At 39.9% G+C, this 25,679-nt stretch overlaps 1 protein-coding gene across 1 annotated transcript; it reads right to left on the bottom strand.

Annotated features, from left to right (window-relative positions):
• Window positions 1-4,065: 4,065 nt before the first annotated feature.
• Window positions 4,066-20,112, bottom strand: LUZP4 (leucine zipper protein 4). Its single transcript, XM_012451804.2, has 6 exons — window positions 20,022-20,112; window positions 7,965-8,099; window positions 6,707-6,825; window positions 5,006-5,393; window positions 4,400-4,573; window positions 4,066-4,091 (listed from the first exon to the last, which is right to left on the bottom strand). The coding sequence occupies exons 1-6, from the start codon at window positions 20,110-20,112 to the stop codon at window positions 4,066-4,068; spliced, it is 933 nt and encodes a 310-aa protein (XP_012307227.2).
• Window positions 20,113-25,679: the final 5,567 nt, after the last annotated feature.

A 25,679-nucleotide genomic window follows, 5' to 3' on the forward strand; every position in this document is an offset into this window, starting at 1 on the left:
ATGGGAGAAATATTTGCAAATTATATATCAATAAGGGGTTAATATCCAGAATATATAAAGAACTCGTACAACATCAAAAACTCAAATAACCGAATTTAAAAAACAGGGAAAGAACTTGAACAGACATTTCTCCAAAGATGATATACAAATGCACAACAAGTATATGAAAAGATGCTCAACATCACCAATTATCAGAGAAATGAAAATCAAAGCCACATGAGATATCATTTCATATACATTAGGTTGTCTATTACCAGAAAAATGGAAAATAACAAGTATTGCTGAGCATATGGAGAAATTGGAACAATTGTGTGCTGTTGAGACTGTAAAATGGTTCAACTGGTATAGAAACGGTATGGGGGTTTTTCAGAAAATTCAAAATAGAACTACCATATGATTTACTATTCCTACCTCTATGCATATTCCCAAAAGACAGAAAGGGTAGTCTCAAAGAGATTTACACATCCATGCTTGTAGCAGTACTGTTTATAATAGTCAAGTTGTAGAAGCAACCCAAATGCTTATCAAAGGATGAGTAGATAAAGAAAATGTGGTATATACATAACATGGAATATCATCCAGCCTAATAGATGAAAGAAATCTTCTCATATGCTACAATATAGATGAATGTTGATGACATGATGCTAAGTGAAATAAAACAGTCACAAAAAGACAAATCTTGAATGACTCCATGTATATGAAGTATATGAATTAGTCAAAATCATAGGAAAAAATAAATGGTAGGGAATGCCGAGGGAAGTGAGAAAAGGGGATTTGTTTAAGGGGTATATAATTAAGATCCACAAGATGAAAAAGTTCTAGAGATTTGCTGCATAATAATGTGAACGTATTTACTACTGCATTACATTTAAAAATGGTTAAGATGGTAAATTTTATATCTTTTTAACAGTTTTTTGAATGAAAAAATGAATAAATCATTCCTTTTCCATGAACTCATACAATGTTTTTAGTTGATATAGGTCTTTAAAGTCATGTAGTCCAAACTCCTCCTTTCACATATTAGGAAATTGAGATGCATATTTATTAATTAATTTGTCCAACGTCATATACTTTGACAGATTTGGGACATGGGGACATGTCTTCTTATTCTTGTGTTACTTCCAATTACTCATGCTACTCATGCCCCATTAGAGGCCAATTCCTTAGAAAAATGCAAACCAGATTCTCACTGGCATCTTCTTCCAAGAAATAAGAAAAATATGAAAAACCAGGCAACAAATGGGGCTAGGGAAAAGTGAAGAATTTGGGAATAAAAATGGGAAAATCAAATATCAGAAAAAAATTCTGTTTTCAGAATGATACACAATATATTAGGGATTTGAGACCCAAAGATCTGATTGTCAATTATAATCAAGCCTGAATCTATTTTAAGAATTACTTGGAATACTGTTTAGTATTAAAATTCAAAGAGAGCTGAGATATTAGTTGTCACTCTATAATTGCAGTTCCAATAGCAAGCACTACTAAATTAACCACCTAATTTCCTCTGAAGCTATTGTCAATGTTTAGAAAAGCTTTAATCAGGTGGACAGCCCAACTAACGTAAAGATATGCATGTTTTGCCACACGTTTCATGTATGTTACCTAGTGGGGTACAAAAGACAGTTTTTGTTCTGCTATCCCTCTGGATTTACCTATCAATCCAGCCAAGGAAGGCATTTGACTATGAATATTATTACCATATAAGGAAAGAAGAGAAAATGAGACAGAGTTTCGCTCTTGTTACCCAGGCTGGGGTGCAGTGGCACGATCTCGGCTCACCACAACCTCCGCCTCCTGGGTTCAGGCAATTCTCCTGCCTCAGCCTCCTGAGTAGCTGGGATTACAGGCACGCGCCACTATGCCCAGCTAATTTTTTGTATTTTTAGTAGAGACGAGGTTTCACCATGTTGACCAGGATGGTCTCGATCTCTTGACCTCGTGATCCACCTGCCTCAGCCTCCCAAAGTGCTGGGATTACAGGCGTGAGCCACCGCGCCCAGCAATTATCACGTACTTTAAGGGAGTTAAAAATTCAAATTTACACCTTGGTTGCATAAATCCTGTTTAGAGTTTTTATTGGGAGTCATATCAGTTTTCAAAAATGAAAATAGTTATTCCAAACTTCACAAATAAATAATATTCTGTATATGCTATCATATTTTATTTGAGGTGTTTGCCCAGCTATGTATTAAGGCCACATTGGCCTTCTATATTAACCTGTTTGTTTAAAGTAGAAATGTAGCCTCTCCAGTATGTCTTCACCTTCTGGTGAAGCTGGCCTGAGGAGAAGATTTTGAGTGGGATCATGAAATTACTGAAGTCTTTATTTTATACTTGGCATAGAAGCAAATTCCAGTTCTGAAGGATGCTATTAAACTCATCTGGTCAACTTATTGTTATTCTAATACATATTAGAATGGAAAGTTATGGAGCAGAATAATTAGTCTCCAAAAGATCAATTAATACATGTTAATTTTCTGTAATTTATGTATTCTTTAGTAATAACTCTACATGTGATTAATTTAACCTTAACCATTCAGGTGGTGCCTATTTGTGCTGAGAATAACAAAAAATTTTAATAGAACATAAACAAAAAACACCAAATGGACCTGTTCATTAAATTTTAAAATGTATTTGCAAAACAATAGGAATATGTCAATAGACAATAACTTTTAAATAGAATTTTCAGTGCCTTAATGGAAGTATTATACTACCTGACAAAAACTGATGTTAAATGTGTACAAATCCCTAATAATTGCAGAAATATGAATTGCTTGTCATCATTGTTAAATATTTTAATTTTTATAGCAAATTATGTGTATACTGCTAATATAAGTAGGATGGGATCTTTTGCATTAAAATGATGCCCGCATCAGGCATTGTCTACATACACAATAATTCATACACATATCTTGGAAATTTTTTTTTTTTGAGACAGAGTCTTGCTCTGTCACCCAGTCTAGAGTGCAGTGGTACAATCTCCACTCATTGCAACCTGTGCCATCCGGGTTCAAGCAATTCTCCTGCCTCAGCCTCCCTAGTAGCTGGGATTACAGGTGCTTACCACCATGCCTGACTAACTTTTGCATTTTTAGTAGAAACAGGGTTTCACCATGTTGGCTAGGCTAGTTTTGAACTTCTGACTTCAAGTGATCCGCACGTCTCTGCCTCCCAAAATGCTGGGATTATAGGCATGAGCCACTGCGCCCGGCAGGAAATAATTTTTTTTTAGCTGAAGTAAGCAATTTTGTGCAGCAGTTAATATGAACCTGAAATACTAGACATTCATAGTTAATACAAACAAGGCAATCACTGAGTAATTCAAATAACCAAACGAACTGCAATAAACATATCTTGTGGTTTTAAAAACTCAACTCACAGTACATTTAAATTTCTGTTTCTTTTGATAGGGTAGACCCTATAAAACTTATAAGGCAACAATGAATATATAAATGTATTCAAAATATATTCAGAAGGTTAGCAATACATCTATGCATAGAATATATCCTCTCCTATGGTCTGATTTGAGGAAAGCAGAAAGGTCAGCTGCCCAAAGGTACATCATTTGTCTGCTAAGGACTCTCTGAGGACTGTTTAGGCAGGAGATAGAAGTGGAAAACATATATATTCATTATCATAGATTATATATTATCAATTTGGCAGTTAGTTGCTAGATTAGCTTGCCTACCAGGTTGGAATGTCCAAGAAGGACAGGACACTGAGTCAATATATTCTGATTGTAGGGAAGGCCCGATAGGAAAGGATGAGTACATGGCGCTCTTCCAGGGAAAGCAGACCTACGTGGAACAACTTAATGGGACATCTTGGGTAACTGGATGATAGTTTAGAGGACATTAAGTTGAAAGAACATTGACAGCATGTATATATTACCTCCATTCTAATAATGTCTTTGTCTCAAAATATGTCTGTTTCAACAAATACATATTTAACCATTAGAATATAGATATATGCTTTTCTATTTCCACATCATTTGACACATTGTTCTGATGATTAAGAAGTCATTGTATATTTACCTGGTGAGTATCTCTGATATCTTTCTGATTAGCCATGAGATCTCCCTGCATGGCCATGAGATCTGGGTGACCATGAAATTTCTTTGGGTGGCCATGAGATCTCTCTGAGTGACTATGAGATCTCTGAACGGCTACGAGATCTCTCTGAGTGGCTATGAGAACTCTCTGAGTAGCTACGAGATCTTTCTGAGTGACCATGAGATCTCTCTGAGAGACAATGGGATCTCTCTGAGTGGCTATGAGATCTCTCTGAGGGACTATAAGATTTCTCTGATTGACCACAAGATCTCTCTGAGGGGCTACAAGATCTCCCTGAGTGGCCACAAGATCTCTCTGAGTGGCTATGAGATATCTTTGAGCAATTACAAGATCTCTCTGATTGGCCACGATATCTCTCTGAGTGACTACGAGATCTCTCTGAGTGACTACGAGATCTCTCTGAGTGATCATGAGGTCTCTCTGAGTGGCTATGAAATCTCTTTGAGTGACCATGAGATCTCTCTGATTGGCCATGAGATCTCTATGAGTGGCTAGATCTCTTTGAGTGACCACGAGATCTCTCTGATTGGCCATGAGATCTCTCTGAGTGGCTAGATCTCTTTGAGTGACCATGAGATCTCTCTGATTGGCTATGAGATCTCTCTGAGTGGTTATGATATCTCTTTGAGTGACCATGAGATCTCTCTGATTGGCCATGAGAGCTCTCTGAGTGGCTAGAACTCTTTGAGTGACCATGAGATCTCTCTGATTGGCATGAGATCTCTCTGAGTGGCTATGAGATCTCTGTGAGTGACCACGAGATCTCTCTGAGTGGCTATGAGCTTTCTCTGAGTGACCAAGAGATCTCTGTGAGTGACCATGAGATCTCTCTGAGTGTCTATGAGATCTCTTTAAGTGACCACAAGATCTCTCTGAGTGACCATGAGATCTCTCTGATTGGCCATGAGAGCTCTCTGAGTGGCTAGAACTCTTTGAGTGACCATGAGATCTCTGTGAGTGACCATGAGATCTCTCTGATTGGCCATGAGAGCTCTGTGAGTGACCATGAGATCTCTCTGATTGGCCATGAGATCTTTCTGAGTGGCTATAAGATCTCTCTGTGTGACCACGAGATCTCTTAGATTGGCCATGAGATCTCTCAGATTGGCTATGAGATCTCTTTAGTTGCCCTTGAGATTTCTCTGATTGACAATGAGATCTGTTTAAGTGGTTTTGGGATTGCTCAGAATGATGATTTTCTTGTTGGCTCTGAGATCCTTCTGATTTGTCCAGATTTCCTTCTGATTGATGCTGGTTCCCCTCTGATTGGCCTTGATTCTTCTCTGCGTGGGCCTTATAATTGTCATTGCACTTCTCCTGAAAAGAACCCCAATTATGCAAAACAAATGAAATATATACTCCATGATTTGATTAAGTCATAATAATATATTCTCAAGACCATTTTTATGGGCAACTATTTCTTTTGGAATTCCACTGTGCCTACTTTTATTTATCAACCAATTTTTAGAACTAACTTACAGAATAGCTCCATTGTATCATGTCACTGGTACAAAAATGCTGTGCAACTAAAACTTTAATAAAATAAAAAATATGGAAAATTAGTTATTTTATGAGTTTGTACTCTAAGGTCATGTTCTACCTACCAATTTCTGGATCTATATTTTACTAAAGAAATAACAGATTCTGTAACTTTTTAGTTGAGGAAAGATAGACTATTTTGTAGTATAAGTCCTTAAGATCAAAAGGAAAGTGTTCAAAATCATATTGTTTACTCTTTGCCTACTCAATGATCATTAAAAAGAAACTATCTTTTCATTATAAATTAATACTTTATTCTAGAGAGAAAGATGAAGTAAGTGATGGGAAAGGAAGCTGTAAAGGAAGCAGAAGGTTGGCTTAATACCATTCAAGTAAATTAGCCTGGTAATAACACAGCCTTTCTACTTTGTTTTCCAATTTTTTCTTTTTTGAGACAGAGTCTCACTCTGTCGCCAGGCGCCAGGCTGGAGTGCACAATAGCAAAGACCTGGAACAAACCCAAATGCCCATCGACGATATACTGGACAATGAGAATGTGGCACATATACACCATGGAATACTATGCAGCCATAAAAAATGATGAGTTTGTGTCCTTTGTAGGGACATGTATGAATCTGGAAAGCATAATTCTCAGCAAACTGACACAAGAACAGAAAATCAGACACTGCATGTTCTCACTCATAGGCGGGTGTTGAACAATGAGAACACATGGACCCAGGAAGGGGAGCATCACACAGTGGGGTCTGTTGGGGGGTGGCCAAGGAAGGGACAGTGAGGGGGTTGGGAGGTCGGGGAGGGATAACATGGGGAGAAATGCCAGATGTAGGTGACAGGGGGATGGAGGCAACAAACCACATTGCCATGTGTGTACCTATACAACAATCCTGCATGATCTGCACATGTACCCCAGAACCTAAAGTACAATAATAATATTTAAAAAATCATAAAAAAAATAGTTGCGGGGGAAAAATCAACTACCAAACATTGAATTTAAATTATGTTCAAGGCACCATGGAGGAATATCAAGAAACAATCCGTGCTTTCAATAGATTTTAAAGTAAATCATTAATATTAAAAAATATATTAAATATAGGACTTTTTATATTGGTTAATTCTTGTTTTTTATTTACCTGCTCAAATAAAGGTTGCCTATTTAAAGGGTGTTGTCCAGACTTCAATCCAGAAGGTTCTTGGGATGGTTTTTTATCATGATTTCCTTCCTCAGAGTTGCTTCTGAATCTTGAGTAGCCTTTGAAAAATAAGCATTTTCTGTATTTTCAAGTAGTAAATTCAACGTATCTTTCAGAAGTATTATCTCTGATCTCATTTTTTTAAAAAGCTATGCACTGGGTTTTGCAAAACTTTTGATATTTCATTACTTTGATATCATCTGGGAGTCTCACTGAATTCTGGAAGTCTTTGCCATACTATTTCAATTTGCATACCTTAATAGGATAGTCTCAGTATATAATACCTCAATTTTGATTTCATATGCCACCAAAGTTGGGGCATACTATCTGAAATTAATTGAAAGAATACTCCAATAGAAAAAGGAGAGATAGAAAGTGTCTGCTTTGTTTGGGTATAAAGGCAGTTTTAGAAACCATCAAATAATATAGATTTCCAAAAGGCTTACAAAGAAGATCAATTTTGCAATGACTGGTTAGGCACATAAGAATGGGCCATGTCACCCTTCTTGGCTGCTCTGCCCCTATTATAACTATCATCACTTCTCTTTTCAGAACATGCTGAGCCACTGAAGATTTACACAAGAACTTAAATGAAGCTGCATAGGCAACCATCAGGGGCTTAGAGTAATCACAATGTCAAAATGGTTCCAATCTGTTGACTAGACTATGAAGACCTTTAATTGTTGAAAAGACTTCTTGTATTATGGCAATCTGTAGCACATTCATTTAAAAAAATACATACTGCACTTACCAATGAGGTTAGGAATACAGAGAACATCTGTCATGTTCTACCCTATTCTTTTTGTCTTACAACATTTGTATTTTCAAAATGTGGATGCCATAGTGTTCAGATTATTGACTATGCTCTTAACCCTCCTGTATTGCCTCATAAAAGTAGAACTGGACCAACCAATCGAGGCCTGTAAACAAGTACAAAATATCTCTCAGCTCGTATGGCTAATTTTCTTATCCCATTCTCCATTAGGAAAGTAATTCATATACATTAAAATAAATTTTTATTCATATGACATGGCATAAATTCTTACCAACCCTGTATGGGTCCATGCATAGAAAAAATAAAACAAGCAACATATGTAACTTTAGAACAATATTGTGAATTCTTGATTTTGCTTACCTAGTTATTCGCAAATATTTCAGACTCTTTTTACCATGTGTGACTATTTTTAGCATACTTTACCTCTCTGATGGCGATGTCCATGACCATTTGATTGCTGTCTTGAACGCGAATCCTTTTTGCTATGAATCTGTCTTTTATTCTTTTTTTCTATTTCAGCATTTATCTTTTCTAACTTTTTATAGATTATAATGCCATCTGTATTAGAAAATACATAAAAAAGGAATAAAATGGCAAAAGCCAAATTACGTCTCAAGTGAATAATCTATATCCTATCTCATCATATTTCAGAATACCAAAAAACTGATAGCCCTAAAAAAAGATAATATAATCATAACAAATTTGTTAAACTATAACAAAGATCAAGCAATACAGACATCTTAGGGTTTGCTGGAACAAGAAAGAAAAATTCCTGTTAGATTTATGGTAACTTCATTTATGCAAAAGCAAAATACTTTCATATTGCAATAGCTGGGGGTGGGGGAGGAGATCATCTAAAGAAATGATTTTACTAAATGTTATTTCAGTGTCACAGAAATACAGAGCAATACAGTCATTATAGCACAGCTCACAACTAAGTAAATGCAAATCAGCAATTAAATGTAAAGTGATAGACCATTAAATGTCTATCTGATTAAGTGTGATAGACAATTAGTTACATGCATTTTATCAAAAACTAACAAAGAAAAAGGAAGTGCCAAAGTAAGAAAATGGTGATGGAAGTTCATAGGAGACACCACAGAAGTGAGGAACCTAGATTACTGTATTAGGAGGAAGCAATCCGACTTTACTTTGTAGTCAGGCACGTACTTATGTATTCAGGCAGAGAGCACTTACATGGCATAATTTAAAGAATGGGGGACAGGTAAAACTTGCTTTAAAATCTCTCTCCTAACATCTAGAATGGAAGAGTCTACAGGTGGGATGTTCTATCAGTGGATAAAACTTTACTTATGTCAAGGCATCTTTAGAAATAAGCACAAGCTCCCAGAGCTTCTGGAAGCTACACTCAGGAAGAAGGAAGAAAAAAAAAAGAAGCACAGGCTAGGTATTTGGAAAAAACTGGAAATTAAAATTAAACAGGAGCTGAAAAGGGTACAAAAGAGGTGGTTGGGTGACACAGATTAACCACTCCTTTATTATTTTGCTTAGTACTAGTCCTGCCTTAGGTCTCTATCTGATTCTGGGATAGGGAGCAAGATGGCAGAATAGAAGACTCCACCGATCGTCCCCCAACCCCCGCGCAAGGGCACCAATTTAACAACTATCTACACAGGAAAACACCTTCATAAAAATCAAAAATCAGGTGAGTATCCACAGTAACTGGTTTTAACTTCGTATCACTGAAAGATGCACTGAAGAGATAGAAAAAACAGTCCTGAATCTCCAATATCACCTGTCCCCCACTCCCAGCAGCAATGGCATCGTGGTGCCAAGAGCATCTCTGGGCACTGGGGGTGGAAGAACACAGCAATTGTGAGGCATTGAATTTAGTGATGTCCTGTTACAGCAGAAAGGAAAACTGTACTAAACTCATCTGACACCTGCCCATGGAGGGAACATTTAAAGCACCCCCAGCCAGAGAAGAATCACCCATCATGAGTTCCCACAAACCTCTCCACCAAGGGCTACAGTGCTCTGGATCTCCAAGTAAACTTGAAACGCAGTCTAGGCCAAGTATTTTAACCTGCGGCTTGCAGGCAGCACACAGCCCAGGATGGTTTTGAATGCAGCCCAACACAAATTTGTAAACTTTCTTAAAACATTATAAGATTCTTTTTGCAGTTTTTTAAAACTCATCAGCTATTGTTAGTGTATTTTATGTGTGGCCCAAGACAATTATTCTTCCAGTGTGGCCTAGGGAAGCCAAAAGATTGGAAACACCTGGTCTAGGCCATAAGGACTATAACTTTTAGGCAAGCCTTAGTGCTGAACTGGGCCAACAGAATGTGGATGGGGAGGGGGGGCACACGACATTCTGGTGGCATCACCCCTCCCCTAACCCCAGGCTGCACAGTTCACAGCTCCAAAAGAGACCTTTTTCTTCCACTTGAGAAGAGAGGGAAGAGGGGGAGGACTTTGTCTTACATCTTGGATACAAACTTAGCCACAGCAGGATAGGGCACTGGTTAGAGTTATGAGGTTCCTGTTTCAGGGTCTAGCTCCTGGATCTCATTTCTAGACATACCCTAGGCCAGAAGGGAACTGACTGCCTTGAAGGAAAGGACTCAGTCCTGGCAGAATTCATCAACTGTTAACCGAAAAGCCCTTGGGCCCTGAATAACTAGCAGCAATACCTAGGTACTATGTTGAGGGCCTTGGATGAGCCTCTGAGACTTGCTGGCTTCAGGTACCAGCATGGCCACAGAAGGGTAGAGCACCCAGTGGGCTCTTGGAATCCCTGATTCCAGGATTTGACTTTTGGATAACACTTCTGGAACTGCCCTGGGTCAGAGGGGAGCTCACTGCTCTGAAGGGTGAGTCTCAGACCAGGCAGCATTCATCCCAAGCTGACTTAAGAGCCCCTGGGCCTTAAGGGAACATCTATGGTAGTCCAGCAGTACTCTTCCTGGCCTATGATTGGCTATGGGGTGAGGCTCCTCTGCCTTTGGAAAGAGAAGAGTGGCAAGGACTGCATCTTGTGGTTTGAGTGCCAGCTCAGCCATAATACAATAATTTGGCATACAGGTAGACTTCTAAGATTTTTGACTCCAGGTCCTGAGTCCCAGATGTCACTTCTGGACTCACCTCAGGCTTAGGGGACCTTGCCACCCTGAAGGAAAGGACACAGGCTTGGATGGTTTTGCCACTGGCTGATTGTAGAGCTCCAGGGCCTTGAGCAGCTAGGCAGTAGCCAGGAGTATTTGCAGCAGACCTTGGGTGAAACCCAGAGCTGTGCTGGCTTTGGGTCTGATCCAACACAGTCGTATTGGTGGTGGCCACAGGGGTGCTTGTGTCACTCCACCCGAGCTTTGGGTGGCTCAGAACAGAAACACTTGTTTAGGAGAAAATAAGGGAAAAGAACAAGAGTCCCTGCCTGGTGATCCAGAGAATTCTTCCAGATCCTGACCAAAACCATCAAGGCAGTATCTCTATGAGTGTGCAAGAATCATAGTGTTACTGGGCTTGGGATGTCCCCTGTGGGAAGTAGAAAAGTTCCTTTTTAAAGTTTCCTTTCTTGTTAAAGAATTAAGTGTGATAATAACTTTGTTAAGCCCTATCCTATGTAGCTGTTAAACATGCCATGCTTACAGGCACGTAGTACAGTCTATGTCCTTGTACTTCAACCAAAATATTTGTGCTGGAGTGCTCACAGGTATGTCCCAGCTCTCCACTGCTTTTATCTGTTTAAAAAAAGTTTTAAGTTGTTAGTCAATCTGGTTTTAGTTTAAATTGTGAGGTCTGGCTGCAGCCAGGAGAGATCAAACACAGCAGTAAGGATGACCCCAAATGCATGAGGGATAAATCTGTGTGTTTTCCTTTGTTCATTGTACTTTTGTGGCATGATGGCCAACAAGGGTACCCTTCCTGCAGTCCAGAAAGTAAAAATTGCATTGCTGAAAGATCCTTAGTCTCAGTGCTGATTTTCTTTGCGGCACCGAGCATCTATCTCCAACATCCCCTAAAGTAGAAACTGCTTAGACCACAACACTGAAGTCCTTTCAAATATCTGGAAAGCCTTCCCAAAAAGGATGAGTACAAAGAATCCCAGACAGTGAAGGCTACAATAAACACCTAACCCTTCAATGCCCAGACCCTGAAGAACATCTACTAATAACAACATCCAGGAAAACATGACCTCACCAAATGAACTAACTAAGACACTAAGGACAAGTCTCGGAAAAACAGAGATCTGTTACCTTTTAGACAGAATTCCAAATAGCCGTGTTGAGGAAACTCAAATTCAAGCAAACACAGAAGGAATTAAGAATTCTATTAGATAAATTTAACAAAGAGATGGAAATAATTAGAAAGAGTCAAGCAGAAATTCTGGAACTGGAAAAATGAAAGTGGCATACTGAAGAATGCATCAGAGTCCTTTAATAACAGAATGAATCTATCAGAAGAAAGAATTAGTGGGCTTGAAGAAAGGCTGTTTGAAAATATACAGTCAGAGGAGACAAAAGAAAAAAATAATAAAAAACGATGAAACACACCTACAAGATCTAGAAGATAGCCTCAAAGGAGCAAATCTGAGAGTTATTGGCTTTAAAGAGGATATAGAGAAAGAGATAAGGGCAGAAAGTTTATTCAAAGGGGCTGGGAGTGGCGGCTCATGCCTGTAATCCCAGCACTTTGGGAGGCCGAGGTTGGTATATCACTTATGTCAGGAGTTTGAGACCAGCCTGGCCAACATGGTGAAACCCCAACTCCACTAAAAACACAAAAATTAGCCGGGCATGGTGGTGCGCACCTGTAGTCCCAGCTACTTGGGACGTTGAGGCAGGAGAATTGTTTGAACCCAGGAGGCAGAGGTTGCACTTAGCCGAGAATGCCACTGCACTCCAGCCTGAGCGTCACAGCAAGTTTATTCAAAGGGATAATAAAAGAGAAATTCCCAAGGCAGGCGGATCAGGAGGTCAGGAGTACAAGACCAGCCTGGACAACATGGTGAAACCCCATCTCTACTAAAAATATAAAAATTAGCTGGACATGGTGGTGCACGCCTGTAATCCGAGCTACTCAGGAGGCTGAGGCAGGAGAATTGCTTAACTGGGACCTGGGAGGTGGAGGTTGCAGTGAGCCGAGATCACACCACTGCACTCTGGCCTGGGTTACAGAGCCAGACTCCGTCTCACAAAAAAAAAAAAAAAAAGTTCTCAAACCTAGAGGAAGATATCAATATCCAAGTATAAGAAGGTTATAGAACACCAAGCAGATTTAACCCAAAGAAGACCACCTCAAGGCATTTAATAATTAAACTCCCAAGGGTCAAGTATAAAGAAAGGATCCTTTTTAAAAGCAGCAAAAGAAACAACAAGCAACAGAGCTCTAATATGACTGGCAGCAGCCCCTTCAGTGGAAACCATACAGGGCAGGAGAGAGTGGGTTGATATATTTAAAGTGCTGAAGGGAAAGACTTTACCCTAGAATAGCATATCCAGTGAAAATATCCTTCAAACATGAAGGAGAAATAAAAAATTTCCCAGACAAACAAAAGCTGAGGGATTTCATCAACACCAGAAGTGTCCCACAAGAAATCTTAAAGGGAGTGCTTCAGCCAGAAAATAGATATTAATGAGTAATAAGTAATCATCTGAAGGTATAAAACTCACTGGTAATAGTAAATACACAGAAAATCACAGAATATTGTAACACCATAACTGTGGTGTATAAACTACTCTCATCCTAAGTAGAAAGGCTAAACGATGAACCAATAAAAAATAATAACTATAACAACTTTTCAATATATAGTCAGTACAATAAGATAGAATGAATAAGGTCTACTATTTGATTGCACAACAGGGTGACTACAGTCAATAATAACTATGTATTTTTAAATAAAGAGTGTAATTGGATTGTTTGTAATTCAAAAGATGAATGCTTGAGAGGACGGATATCCCAGGCTCCATGATGTGCTTATTTTACATTGCAATTGCATGCATGCCTGTATCAAAACATCTCATGTACCCCATAAATATATACATCTACTATGTACCCATAAAAATTACAAATAAATAATAAAAAATTAAAATAATAAGAAAAAAATCTGATTCTGATTTTCTTTGAAATGGCTGACATCTCCTGGGATTACAGGTGTGAACCACCATGTCCGGTCTAAAACTTATCTTAAAAAATGTTTTCTAATTATCCATATCCTGGAATGTGTTGCAGGGTTTTTTTTTTTTTTTTTAAAGTGAAATCATACGTTATTTTAATCCTTAGACTTTGTAATTCCAGAGACCACCATTTGATTTGTTGGATTGTAATGGAATTGGGTAGATCTCACCAGCTACGATTTAGAGATGAAATCAAATTGCTGCTCAGCCTCTTCATATGGAAGAGAAAGCAAATGCCTATGAACCTGGGTAAGCTAAATGCCCTTCCAACACAGGCTATGAGGTAATGAAGAAAGCGTCCTTAATACTACAATATTTTTCCAGATTCTTATGTCCTTTTCCTTTGTTCTCAGAATATACCATTATAGAGACATGGGGCTTTGTTCATTCTGCTCTCTGTAATTATATTCTCCACTGAATCCACCTAGAGAACACTTAGGCAATCTCTCAAGGAGAGCCATTTGATCCAGGCCTCACCAAAGAGCCTTAAATTCGAATTCTTGATATACTTAGTCTCAGAAATAAATTGTCAGGACTGAAGAAAGACAGTGTTCCTCACACAGTTTAAAACTGATCACACTGCTTGAGGTGCCATATGAATAATTATACTTTTATTTAAATTATGAAATTAATTTTCTTGTGAAAAGCATATTGCATTTTATTTTACAGTGGGTTGGAGGCACTATTTTATATTTATAAACACGTAAAATACATCACAATTTTTGTTTTGCCATTTTTCAAATATTTAAAACACTGGAAACCTCAAAAAATGTAAGTGACTCAAGTTCCTCTCAATTTCTGAAAGATTCTGACTATGCATACTTCCAGAATACTTAAAACAATATATAATTGCACATACTTACTTAGCTGTCTCTCCAACTAGATTATGAGGTACTTGAGAAGAGACCACTGTTTATTAGTGTACTAAGTGCCTAGCACAGAATACAGAGTGGATATTCCATATTGTGGATTAATGGTCCAATATATCTAGCAGGCAGAAAGAGTTTTTTTCTTTCTAACTACAGCACTTTTGCCTCAGTCTGTTTTAGGTAAACACAATGAACAGAGGAGTGCAGTTCCTATTAAGTTCTTGCTGTTACTAGTTCGAGTTTTGGTCTTATTTTTGCATTTTATTTGTAAGAAAACAAAGACTCTAATTTTTTTTATTTGTACAAAAAATACCTTCGGGTATGTTTACTGATGACAAAAACAAAAATAAATCTATAAAGCCTTTTCCCACTTTAGCATGTTATTACAATGGAAGTAATAACCTTGCATCTAATATAATACTGCTTTCTAAAGCATATGTTTAGTTATCTAAAAACAAAGATATGCACTGTTAAAAAGTATTATTTTCACTGAGAAAAACATGGGGAAATTCATCAGGAAAACGTATGGCTTTCTCATTACATCAGAGAAAGCAACATGTATTTGCTGCTGTTTATGATGTATTTTTCTTGCCTTCAAACTACAAGGCCCTTGGCCTGGCTTGGTGGCTTGGTGGCTCACGAAATCCCAGCACTTTGGAAGGCCAAGGCGAGAGGATCGCTCGAGCCCAGGAGTTGGAGACCAGGCTGGGCAACGTGACAAAACTCTGTCTCTACCAAAGAAAATACAAAAATGAGCCAGGTGTGGTGGCACATACCTAGAGTCCCAACTACTCTGGTGCAAAGGTGGGAGGTTCACTTGAGCCTGGGAGGTCCAGGCTGCAGTGCAGTGAGCCGTGATTGTGCCACGGCACTCCAGCCTCAGCAACAGAGACCCTATCTCCAAACAATAAATAAAAATAAAATAAAAAAATAAACTGCAAGAGCCTGTGATGACTAGTCGAAAGTTTAGCCGTTCCTCCTGACATGATCAAAACTGAGATTCTCATCTGTCTAAAAAAGGTATAAATACGGATATAGAGAACCAACGTTTAAAAGGATAATGCAGCAACCTGATTTTTTACAACTTGATGACTATGAGATCTTACAGTCCAACTACCCTACCATATGCAACCCAACATCTTTCCTTAGCCTTTCAAATAACTAAACCAATCTTTCCCAAAGCAGACACTCCAGGATCCTTCCAGCTGTAACCATTTATTAAAATGTAAATGCCTCCTAAGTCCGTTGACTTCGCTATTATTCAAGTTTCAGCAAACCACCATCTCCCTCAGTCTCCCAGAAACTGAAGTGAGCTGTTTAAACACCATCTTTCACCTGGATGGTTTTTAATCTCTCTCAAGTCTATCACATCTCTGAAGTTTGATAACAAAATTCTGAGGTAACTTCTCCAGCTTGCCAAATTGCTGGCTACCCAAAAGTGAGGATTTAGGCCCACTTTCTGGGGCAAATATAGCAAATATTTACTCAGCTTTTTCCACGTCAGGCACCATACTTTGTGAACATTACCTATATTATCTCATTTAATCTTCAACAACTCTATGATGTAGATTTTATTCAGATCAGGAAACTCAGGCCCCAAGAGATACAGCAACTTGCACAAGGTCACACAACTACTACATTTTTGGGACCAGGCCACGCTGCAACTATGGCCCTTATTTCTCTGAATTTTGAGATAAACCCATTGCTTTAGGTATTTAGCAGTTTTGCTTTTTCTTTTCTGTTAGCAGTTGCAAAAACATCAGTGAAATCAACACAAAGTGCAGGAAGATGAAATTTTATCTCAGTGCTATAAATTTCCTTCAGTTCTGGGTTTTTCTCCCTTCTAGGTCACAGTGACAAGGCAGGGCCTAGGGTGAGGTAAGTGAGGAATTCACTTCACGTACAAAATTCAAGGAGGCCCCCCAAAGCTCAGTAATCAAGATTAAAGTATCTTAACACAATATTTTCATTTTTTTATCTTTTTTTTTTTTTTCTGAGACTGCATCTAGTTCTGTTGCCCAGGCACGATCTCGGCTCACTGCAACCTCCGTCTCCTGGGCCTGCCGCCACGCCCGGCCAATTTTTGTAGTTTTAGTAGCGATGGGGTTTCACCATGTTGGCCAGGCTGGTCTCTAACTCCTGACCTCAGGTAATCCACCTGCCTTGGCCTCCCAAAGTGCCATGAGCCACGGAGCCTGACTTCACAATATTTTCAAAAATGAAGTTCAATGCAAAACCAATCCATGATGAACAAGATATCAAACATTTTTTAAAAAGATATGATCAAAGGCTGGACGTGGTGGCACAGGCCTGTAATCCTAGCACTTTGGGAGGTCGACGTGGGTGGATCTCTGGAGCCCAGAAGTCGAGACCCATGTGGGCAACATAGTGAGAACCCGTCTCTACAAAAATACAAAAAATTAGCTGGGCATTGTGGCACACACCTGTATCCCAGCTACTTGGGAGGCTGAGGTGGGAGGATTGCCTGAGCTCAGGAATGCAGTGAGCTGTGATCGTGCCACTGCACTCTAGCCTGGGTGATAGAGTGAGACCCCACTTTAAAAAAAAACAGGATCAGATCAGACTCTGTACTTGCACAGCCCTCCTTTACTTGCTTCACTCTAGTTCTTAGGTCAAGAAAACTTTATTTACAAAAACGGGTGGCCAGACAAATGGCTACAGTTTGTCCATTTAATTTTTCAAGTATTTCATTAAAATATTAATTATCCCTATTAACAAATTGTTTGTGACTCCTTGAACTTTATACCAGAAGCAAGTGCCTCATTTACCTCACCCTAGTCCCAGCCCTGGCCAGTGACAAAATATTATTTTTTTAAAGTTATTTTAATGCCACAAAATATTTCAGAACTTGTGATGAAGTTGGAGTGGGTGGAAGTAGCAGTATGGAGTCAACAGGGACCATGTCTTAGGAGAGGAAAGACTGTTGATACCAATCTTGAAATAGAGTGCTAAAAACACCTTGGAGAGGAAAGACTGTTGATACCAATCTTGAAATAGAGTGCTAAAAACACCTTGGAGAGGAAAGACTGTTGATACCAATCTTGAAATAGAGTGCTAAAAACACCTTAAAGGCAACAACAACAAAAGACTTAATTACTTTTCATGGCCATTCCCCCTCAGAGGTAAAGTGAGAGGCAGGTAAATTCCTCAACCTCCTAAGGGCATCTACAAAAACCCAACCAAAGGTGAAATGATGATTAACGGTTTTCTCCTTAAGATCAGAAACAAGTCAAGGATGTCCAATCTCACCATATCTAATTAATTTTTTGCTAGAAATTCTATCCAGAGCAATTAGTCAAGAAAAAGAAATAAAAGGCAAGCAGATTAGAAAAAAGTAAAACTATCTCTGTTCTCAGATATCATGATCTTGCATGCAGAAATTCGTAAAGATACACACACACACACACACCCCAGAGAGAGAGAGAGAGATTAGCACTAATGAACATGTTCAGCAAGGTTGCAAGATACAAGATCTATATGCCAAAATTAATTATATTTATATATATCAGCAACGAACTATCCAAAATTGAAATTAAGAAAGCAATTGAAATTAAGAACTTTCAATGGAAAGAAAATTAGTCTTTTTAACAAGTGGTGTTGGAACAATTCTATGCTAAAATGCGATAGAAGGAAGTTGGCTCTTACTTAACTCACCCCATATCTCAAAATGGATCAAAGATGTAAAACTAGAAAACTCTCAGAAGGAAAGAAAAATATATCTTCATGATTTTCTAGATATGACACCAAAGTATGAACAACAACAAAAAACAGATAAATTGTATTTTATCAAAATTTGAAAGTTCGGGACTTCAAAGGACACTATAAAGAAAGTTTAGGTCGGGCGCGGTGGCTCAAGCCTGTAATCCTAGCACTGTGGGAGGCCGAGATGGGCGTATCACTTGAGGTCAGGAGTTCAAGTCCAGCCTGACCTCCACCTCCTGGGATTACAGGTGTGAGCCACCGCACCACTCTTCGTTTCATTCTTTTTTTTTTTTTTGGGATGGAGTCTCACTCTGGCACCCAGGCTGGAGTGCAGTGCCGTGATCTCGACTCACTGCAGCCTCCACCTCCAGGGTTGAAGCACTTCTGCCTCAGCCTCCCACGTAGCTGGGACTACAGTCACGCACCACCATGCCCAGCTAATTTTTGTATTTTTAGTAGAGATGGGGTTTCACCATGTTGGCCAGGTGGTCTCGAATTCCTGGTCTCAAGTGAGTTGCCACCTCGGCCTCCCAAATAGCTGGGACTACAGGAGTGACCCACCACACCCAGCCGACTCTCACTCCCCATTTGGCTTGGAATGTCTCTTCCGTCCCCACCTCCCCCATTTCTAAGATGGATGATAGCAGAGAAACTGGTCCAAGTAAAATCCACTCTTTCTGGGTTTGGTGCGAAGGGAGGAGGTTAGGGGCCTTGATAAAGGATTTATTTTTTTCTAAGGCTCCACTCTCCGTGTAGAGGTCTGAGGTTAGAGACTAGAGAGAGCCAGTAAAGAAAGGCGATCCAGGGCCGGGAGCGGTGGCTCACGCCTGTAATCCCAGCACTTTGGGAGGCCGAGGCGGGTGGATCACGAGGTCAAGAGATCGAGACCATCCCGGTCAACATGGTGAAACCCCGTCTCTACTAAAAATACAAAAAATTAGCTGGGCACGGTGGCGCGTGCCTGTAGTCCCAGCTACTCAGGAGGCTGAGGCAGGAGAATTGCCTGAACCCAGGGGGCGGAGGTTGCGGTGAGCCGAGATCGCGCCATTGCACTCCAGCCTGGGTAACAAGAGCGAAACTCCGTTTCAAAAAAAAAAAAGAAAGAAAGAAAGGCGATCCAGAGCGAATAAGCGAATAACCAGCCAACAATCAAACACACCAACCACCTCTTCGCATAATCACCAGCCAACAAGCAAATAAACGCGCCAACCACCCCTTCGAATAACCATCAGCCAACAAAGCAGATACACCAACCCACCAACTCTTGGCACGCCCAAACCGGGATCCGAAGTAAAATAGCCTAAGGCTTGCTCCTCCTGGCCCTGGAATCTAGTGATTTATGACATCCGCTTAGACTGAGAAGAGCACTTGGCCCCAGGTGTTTGAAGGAGGCCAGCAGATGAGTTCTTCGGAGTGTAAAATACAAGGAAATAGCGGTCTTTATATTTTCCCCGCCCGCAGCTTTCAGAAATCCTTACACCCTACGCGCTTTTTGTCAGCCTCCCTCAGAGTTCCCCACTTGAAAGGAGAGGCCTGGAGATGAGGGGAAGGAGGAAGAGGAGGGATGGGGCCAAGTAGTCCCAAGGTTTTTCAGGGTGGGGGAGGTGCGGGGGTGCCCTGAGGGGGAAGCCTCTCCTCGAATGGGTGTGTTCCTCCCGACGCCGCTTCTAGTCAGCGCTATGCCGAGGTCTTGCGCTCAAGACCAGCAAGCCCAAACTAGTGGGGACTGGGATCCGAGATCTACATACCTGGAGACATATCTAGGAAGCTAACCTTTTTCCGACTGGGAAGATTTGTCAGCATTTTTTCAGAAAGTGTTAGCTTCTGAAGCGAAGTCATCTCCTCAGTATCACAGCTCCACACTCGGAACTAGGGCGCGTGTACCGCCCCCTCACGGCGCGGGAGGGGCAGGATCTCGGGCTAACCTGGTCCTCCAATCGCAGCCTCTTCCCTCGCTGTTGCTAAGGCCCAAGGCGTGGAGCTTGGAGTATAACCCTCACTAAGTCTCCTATCAGGAGCTTGGCTCACTAGAAAAAAAAAAAAAAGAAAGAAAAGACCCGCCCATCTCCCACCCCATCCCCCTTTCTAAACATATTGTCCCCACCCAGAGCACTATCCAGTTGGCCACAAGTTTCTAGTGTATGTGGTGTTCCAACCCTTGCCTTTCACATTTCCTAGAACCCATTCGTTGCTGTTGGCATTCTTGGTGAATAAAACCTGATATTCTTGACTTAATGGGCTGGTGCTTTACTTCTCTCAAATTCCAAGAGCGAGCCCAAATTTAGCATCTAGCGAGAATTCACTGGCTTGCAGTGCCACACGCTTTCTTTTCTTTTCTTTTTGAGATGGAGTCTCCCTCTGTCGCCCAGGCTGGAGTGCAGTGGTGCCATCTCGGCTCACGGCAACCTCCATCTCACGCGTTCTAGCGAATCTCCCACCTAAGCCTCCTGAGTAGCTGAGATTACAGGCGCACGCCACCATTCCGGGCTAATTTTTGTATTTTTAGTAGAGACGGGGTTTCACCATGTTGGCCAGACTGGTCTCCAGGGCTCAAGTGATCCACCCGCCTCAGCTTCCCCCATACCACCGCACCCACGCTTGCTTGCCTGCCTGCCTTCTCTTTCTTTCCTTCCTCCCTTCCTTCCTTTCTTCATTCCTCCCTTTCTCCCTCCCTCTCTCCCACCTTCCCTTCCTTCCTTCTTTCCACCCGCATCGGCCTCCCTCCCTCACTCACTACACCTGGCTTTTTCCTTTTCTTTTTTTCCTTCCTTCCTTCCCTCCGTCCTCTTTCTTTTTTCTTTCTTTCCTTCTTTTTCTCTTTCCTTCCTTCCTTTTTTTCCTTCCTTCCTTCCTTTTTCTTTCTTTCTTTCCTTCCTTCTTTCTCTTTCTTTCTTTCCTTCCTTTCTTTCCTTTCTTTCTTTCTTTCCTCAATCTGTTGCCCAGGTTGGCATGCCATTATGGCTTACTGCAGCCTCAACCTCCCAGACTCCTCTCAGGCTGTAGAGATGGGGGGGTCTTGCCATGTTGGCCAGACTGATCTCAAACTCCTGCCCTCAAGCGATCCTCCTACCTGGGCCTCCCAAAGTGCTGGGATTACAGGCATGAGCCAACATGCCCAGCCTGCCACATGCTGTTCGATGACCTTAAAGATGTGTCTATCACATTTCTTAAGAAAAATGTAAGTGTTCCTGTTATCACCTGATACTGCTCAATCAACGCCATTTTTAAATGTTAGAGAAATCTTGTCACTGGCTCTTCAACAGAAATAAAGATCAAATTAATACATTTTCAAAGCTGAAAACATTTTCAAGCTGTTACAGAAGTCACAGCATAAATAAATGTCTGAAGAGGCTTTGAAATGTAAATTATTTAACTATTTATTGCATTTAAGTAAATGCGTAGCACCTGGGACCTAATGATTAATAAATAAATCTTTTTCTCCATGCATATACAATTGCCTGAAGACAAGAAATGAATGCAAAATATTAATGTAGGTGCTGTAATTTAGTCTGTCAACAAATACTGAGGTCCTACTGTGTTAGGTTCTGAGACACAGGTATGTACAAAATGTATTTGGGGTTCAAAGGAGAAAATTCACCTAAGGAATCAAGAAAAAAGATTTAAATCCTGAAAAATTAGGGAATATTGTAGGACTGGGAATGGTATTTCTTGGCAGAGGAAGAAGTGTAAGGCCAGTTGCCTCACCAGGAGCACGGACACACACCGCCCCCCCTCGCCGGGAGCTCGGACACGGCCCTCCCCTCTCCAGGAGCTCGGACACACCCCCCTCCCTCGCGGGAGCTCAGACACACTCCCTTCCCTCACCGGGAGCTCAGACACACACCGCCCTCCACCGGGAGCCCGGAAAAAAGCCCCGCCAGGACCTACCCGATACCATTTTGTCCCATCCGGGTCCCACTCCCCACCTACCATTTTGCCCCATCTGGGCCCCACTCACCTTGGGCACAACCAATCAAACGCCTCCACTCCCTGTAAAACCCCACGTCTGAGAGGAGTCCGTGCGACTTCTCCGGCCCCTCCTGTCGGACTGCAGAACCTCACCTGGGAGCCTGAATAAATCCTTCGCATTGGATCTTCTTGTGCTGGCCTCAGTTTCTTCTTTTTAAACTTGGCAAGAACAAACCTTACAAGAAGCACTACTAACACATTCTGGAAAGTTCTATTAATTGCGTGTTGTGGGTATTGAGAGATGAGTCTAAAGAGATCAACAGAGATTAGTAGAGTGACTTTTAAAATATATTATGCTAATGGTTTGGGACTTTTTTTCTGTCAGATTTATTTTTCTGTCAAGTATGATGTGAGGATGAAAGAGGATCAAAGATAGAACTCCAAGAAAATTAAAAAGAACATAGAGTAGAAAATATCAGAGAGGGCCAGGTGCAGTGGCTCACGCCTGTCATCCCAGCACTTTGGGAGGCCAAGGTGGGTAGATCACCTAAGGTCGGGAGTTCGAGACCAGTCTGACCAACATGGTGAAACCTGGTCTCTACTAAAAATACAATAATTAACCGGGCATAGTGGTGCATGCCTGCAATCCCAGCCTCTCAGGAGGCTGAGTCAGGAGAATCGCTTGAACCTGGGAGGTGGAGGTTGCAGTGAGCCGACATCATGTGCTATTGCACTCCAGCCTGTGCAACAAGAGCAAAACTCCATCTCAGAAAAAAAAAAAAAGAATCAGAGAGATATGGGTAGAACCAGGAAAGAGGTATTCATTTATTAAGGGAGAACTTCAGGAGGAACCAACAGGTCCATCTTGTCAAGGTTGATAGAAGGTCAAATGAGCTAATAACTGAATAATTCATTAAATTTAGTAATTATGAGGTTTGGTTCTTACTTTCAGCAGAGTTATAGCAGGCTATAACCTGAAAAATAACTAATTTTTATTTAATAAACACATATAGCATGTATTATCTGCCAGGCATCGTTCTGAGAGATTTACAAATATTCAATAATGTAGTCTTCACAATAACTCCATGGGAAATAGTATTATCTCCTTTTTACAGGCAAGGAAATGAAGGCACAGACATTTAAAAAATTTCCCAAGGACACAGAGGTAGTAAATATTGGAATTACATTCAAACCCATGTGGTCTGGCTCTAAAAATCAGGCTTGTAACTTCTACCTTTACCCAAGGTAGCATAGGGTGGTTTTTTTTTTTTTTTTTTTTTTTAATGGAAGAGATGCTTATAGGTCATGAGAAAGGAACTAGCAAACAGAGACACATTAAAAATGAAATAAAGGGAGGCCAGCACAGTGGTTCACACCTGTAATCCCAGCACTTTGGGAAGCTGAGACAGGCGGATCACTTGAGGTCAAGAGTTCTAGACCAGCCTGGCCAACATCGTGAAACCCTGTCTCTACTAAAAATACAAACCTTAGCTGGGCACGGTGTCGCATACCTGTAATCCTAGCTACTTGGGAAGCTGAGGCAGAATCGCTGGAACCCAGGAGTTGGAGGTTGCAGTGAGCTGAGATTGTACCACTGCTCTCCAGCCTGGGTTACAGAGTGAGACTCTGGCTCAAAACAAACAAAAAGTAAATAGATAAAATCAAACATTCGAAGATTATTTTAAACATTTCATTTATTTCCTTCTAGCCACACTTCTACATTAAAAAATTTGAATCTAGCATTTAATAGTACAGTAGAAAGTTACAGTTTACAATAATTTTTTATGTGTCAAAATAGCTGGAAGAGATTTGTAATGTTCCCAACACAAAGAAAAGATAAATGTTATCACATGTACTCCCAAAATAGTTACAACTATTACATATCAATCAAAAATAAAGGTTAAAATCCATACATAGTAAAAGAGTATGTGTGTGTGTGTGTGTGTGTGTGTGTGAATATATAATTTTTTTCTTGCTTTTCTGCCTCAGATTTCTAAGTGTCTGGTTATGTAACTAAAAAAAAAAAAACTTTAATGCATGGCTTTAAATACCTACCCAATGTTGTTGTTACTTAAATATAAAGTATACATCCCTAATTTCATGATTATCTCTACAGCCCTAGCAGTTGACATTGACTTGGGGGTAATTTTATTCAGATTTTAAAAAACGATGTTGTGAAAGGTTATTGTTTACAGATGAGGAATACTATAGCCAACCTCAATGCCACAACAAAATGTGATAGGCTTAATTCACAGCCAAATAACTCCAATTTTAACATGAACCTTATATTGTTAAGTAAAATTTCAAAATACAGTACCATATAATGTGAATTTTGAGATCCTTTGCAAAATGGCTAATTTAAAATGATGCTTTTGAAAGGTTTGCAATAACAATGAAAATGCTTATATTTTAAGTGAAGAGCTAAATACAAAATACTCTATTTACAATTATATTTAGACATTTATAGAAAAAAGAGATTTACAAATACATCAAATGGTAACAAATGCTTTGGGTTCATGGACTGAAGTGTTATTACTTTTGTTTCTGTTTTCTGGTATTTTTAGACTTCTTGATTTTAATTGCTTATATAATAGGAACAAATAAAATAAAACCTTATTAAAGAAGTAAATAAATCTGTCAGGATTATATCAGACCTTTAAATTAGGGAGGTAGTATGATATGCTAGAATGAATAAGGGACTTAAGATAACTGAATTTAATTCCAAGCTCTGCCCACTTATAATTTGCAGGGCCTAGGTCACCTCTGAGTCTTAATTTCTTCATCTGTAAAACAGGATTATTATCTATCCTGAAGGGTTATTAGGATTAAAGTTAAGGCATATAAAGCATCTAGCACACAGTAGGTACTCAGTAAATATTAATGATCACTTTTATTATTATTATTACTAGCAGCAGCTTCATTGTACTCTTCCTGAGCAATCTTATCTATTTTCATGATATCAATGGCTATTATGAATATTTGTGTACAATAAGTCTTTTGGGGGAATATATGCATTAATTTCTCCCCTTGGTGGGTGGATGGATAGATTGATGAACTGATAGATAGCTGGGTCATCAGTTACATGTATGTTTAGTATCAGTAGATACTATTAGTTTTCCAAAATGATTATACCAACTTACACTCTCACATCCAATGTATGAAATTGCAAATTTCTCCACATTTTCCCCAACATTTGGTATTGTCAATCTTTCTTCCCCTCTTTTTAGTTTATTCTGGTGGGTATGTAATAATATCATTTCATGAATTAAATTTATATTTCTCTGGTAAGTAATAATGTTAAATAAACATCTTTTCATGTTCTTAGTGGGCATTTGAATAGCCTCTTCTGTGAATTACTTGCTCAATTCTCTGCACATATTGTATTGGGTTTTGTCTTCTTACTGGCTTGTAGGCATTCTTGATACCTTCTGCATGAGTGCTGTACATGTGGCAAATATCTTCTCCCAGGCTGTAGCCTGCCTTTTTACTCTCTTAAT

Source organism: Aotus nancymaae, unplaced genomic scaffold (genome assembly GCF_030222135.1).
Source record: "Aotus nancymaae isolate 86718 unplaced genomic scaffold, 86718_ANA_hifiasm-v0.15.2.pri h1tg000004l, whole genome shotgun sequence".
NCBI classification, from domain to species: Eukaryota; Metazoa; Chordata; class Mammalia; order Primates; family Aotidae; genus Aotus; species Aotus nancymaae.

Coding starts and splice junctions, on each gene's coding strand:
- LUZP4 (XM_012451804.2), bottom strand. CDS start 20,112: ATGACTTCGCTTCAGAAGCTAACACTTTCTGAAAAAATGCTGACAAAT. Junction 8,100..20,021: donor CTTCCTAGATATGTCTCCAG/GTATGTAGATCT, acceptor TTTCTAATACAG/ATGGCATTATAATCTATAAA. Junction 5,394..6,706: donor GGCAACCTTTATTTGAGCAG/GTAAATAAAAAA, acceptor GGTTCTTTTCAG/GAGAAGTGCAATGACAATTA.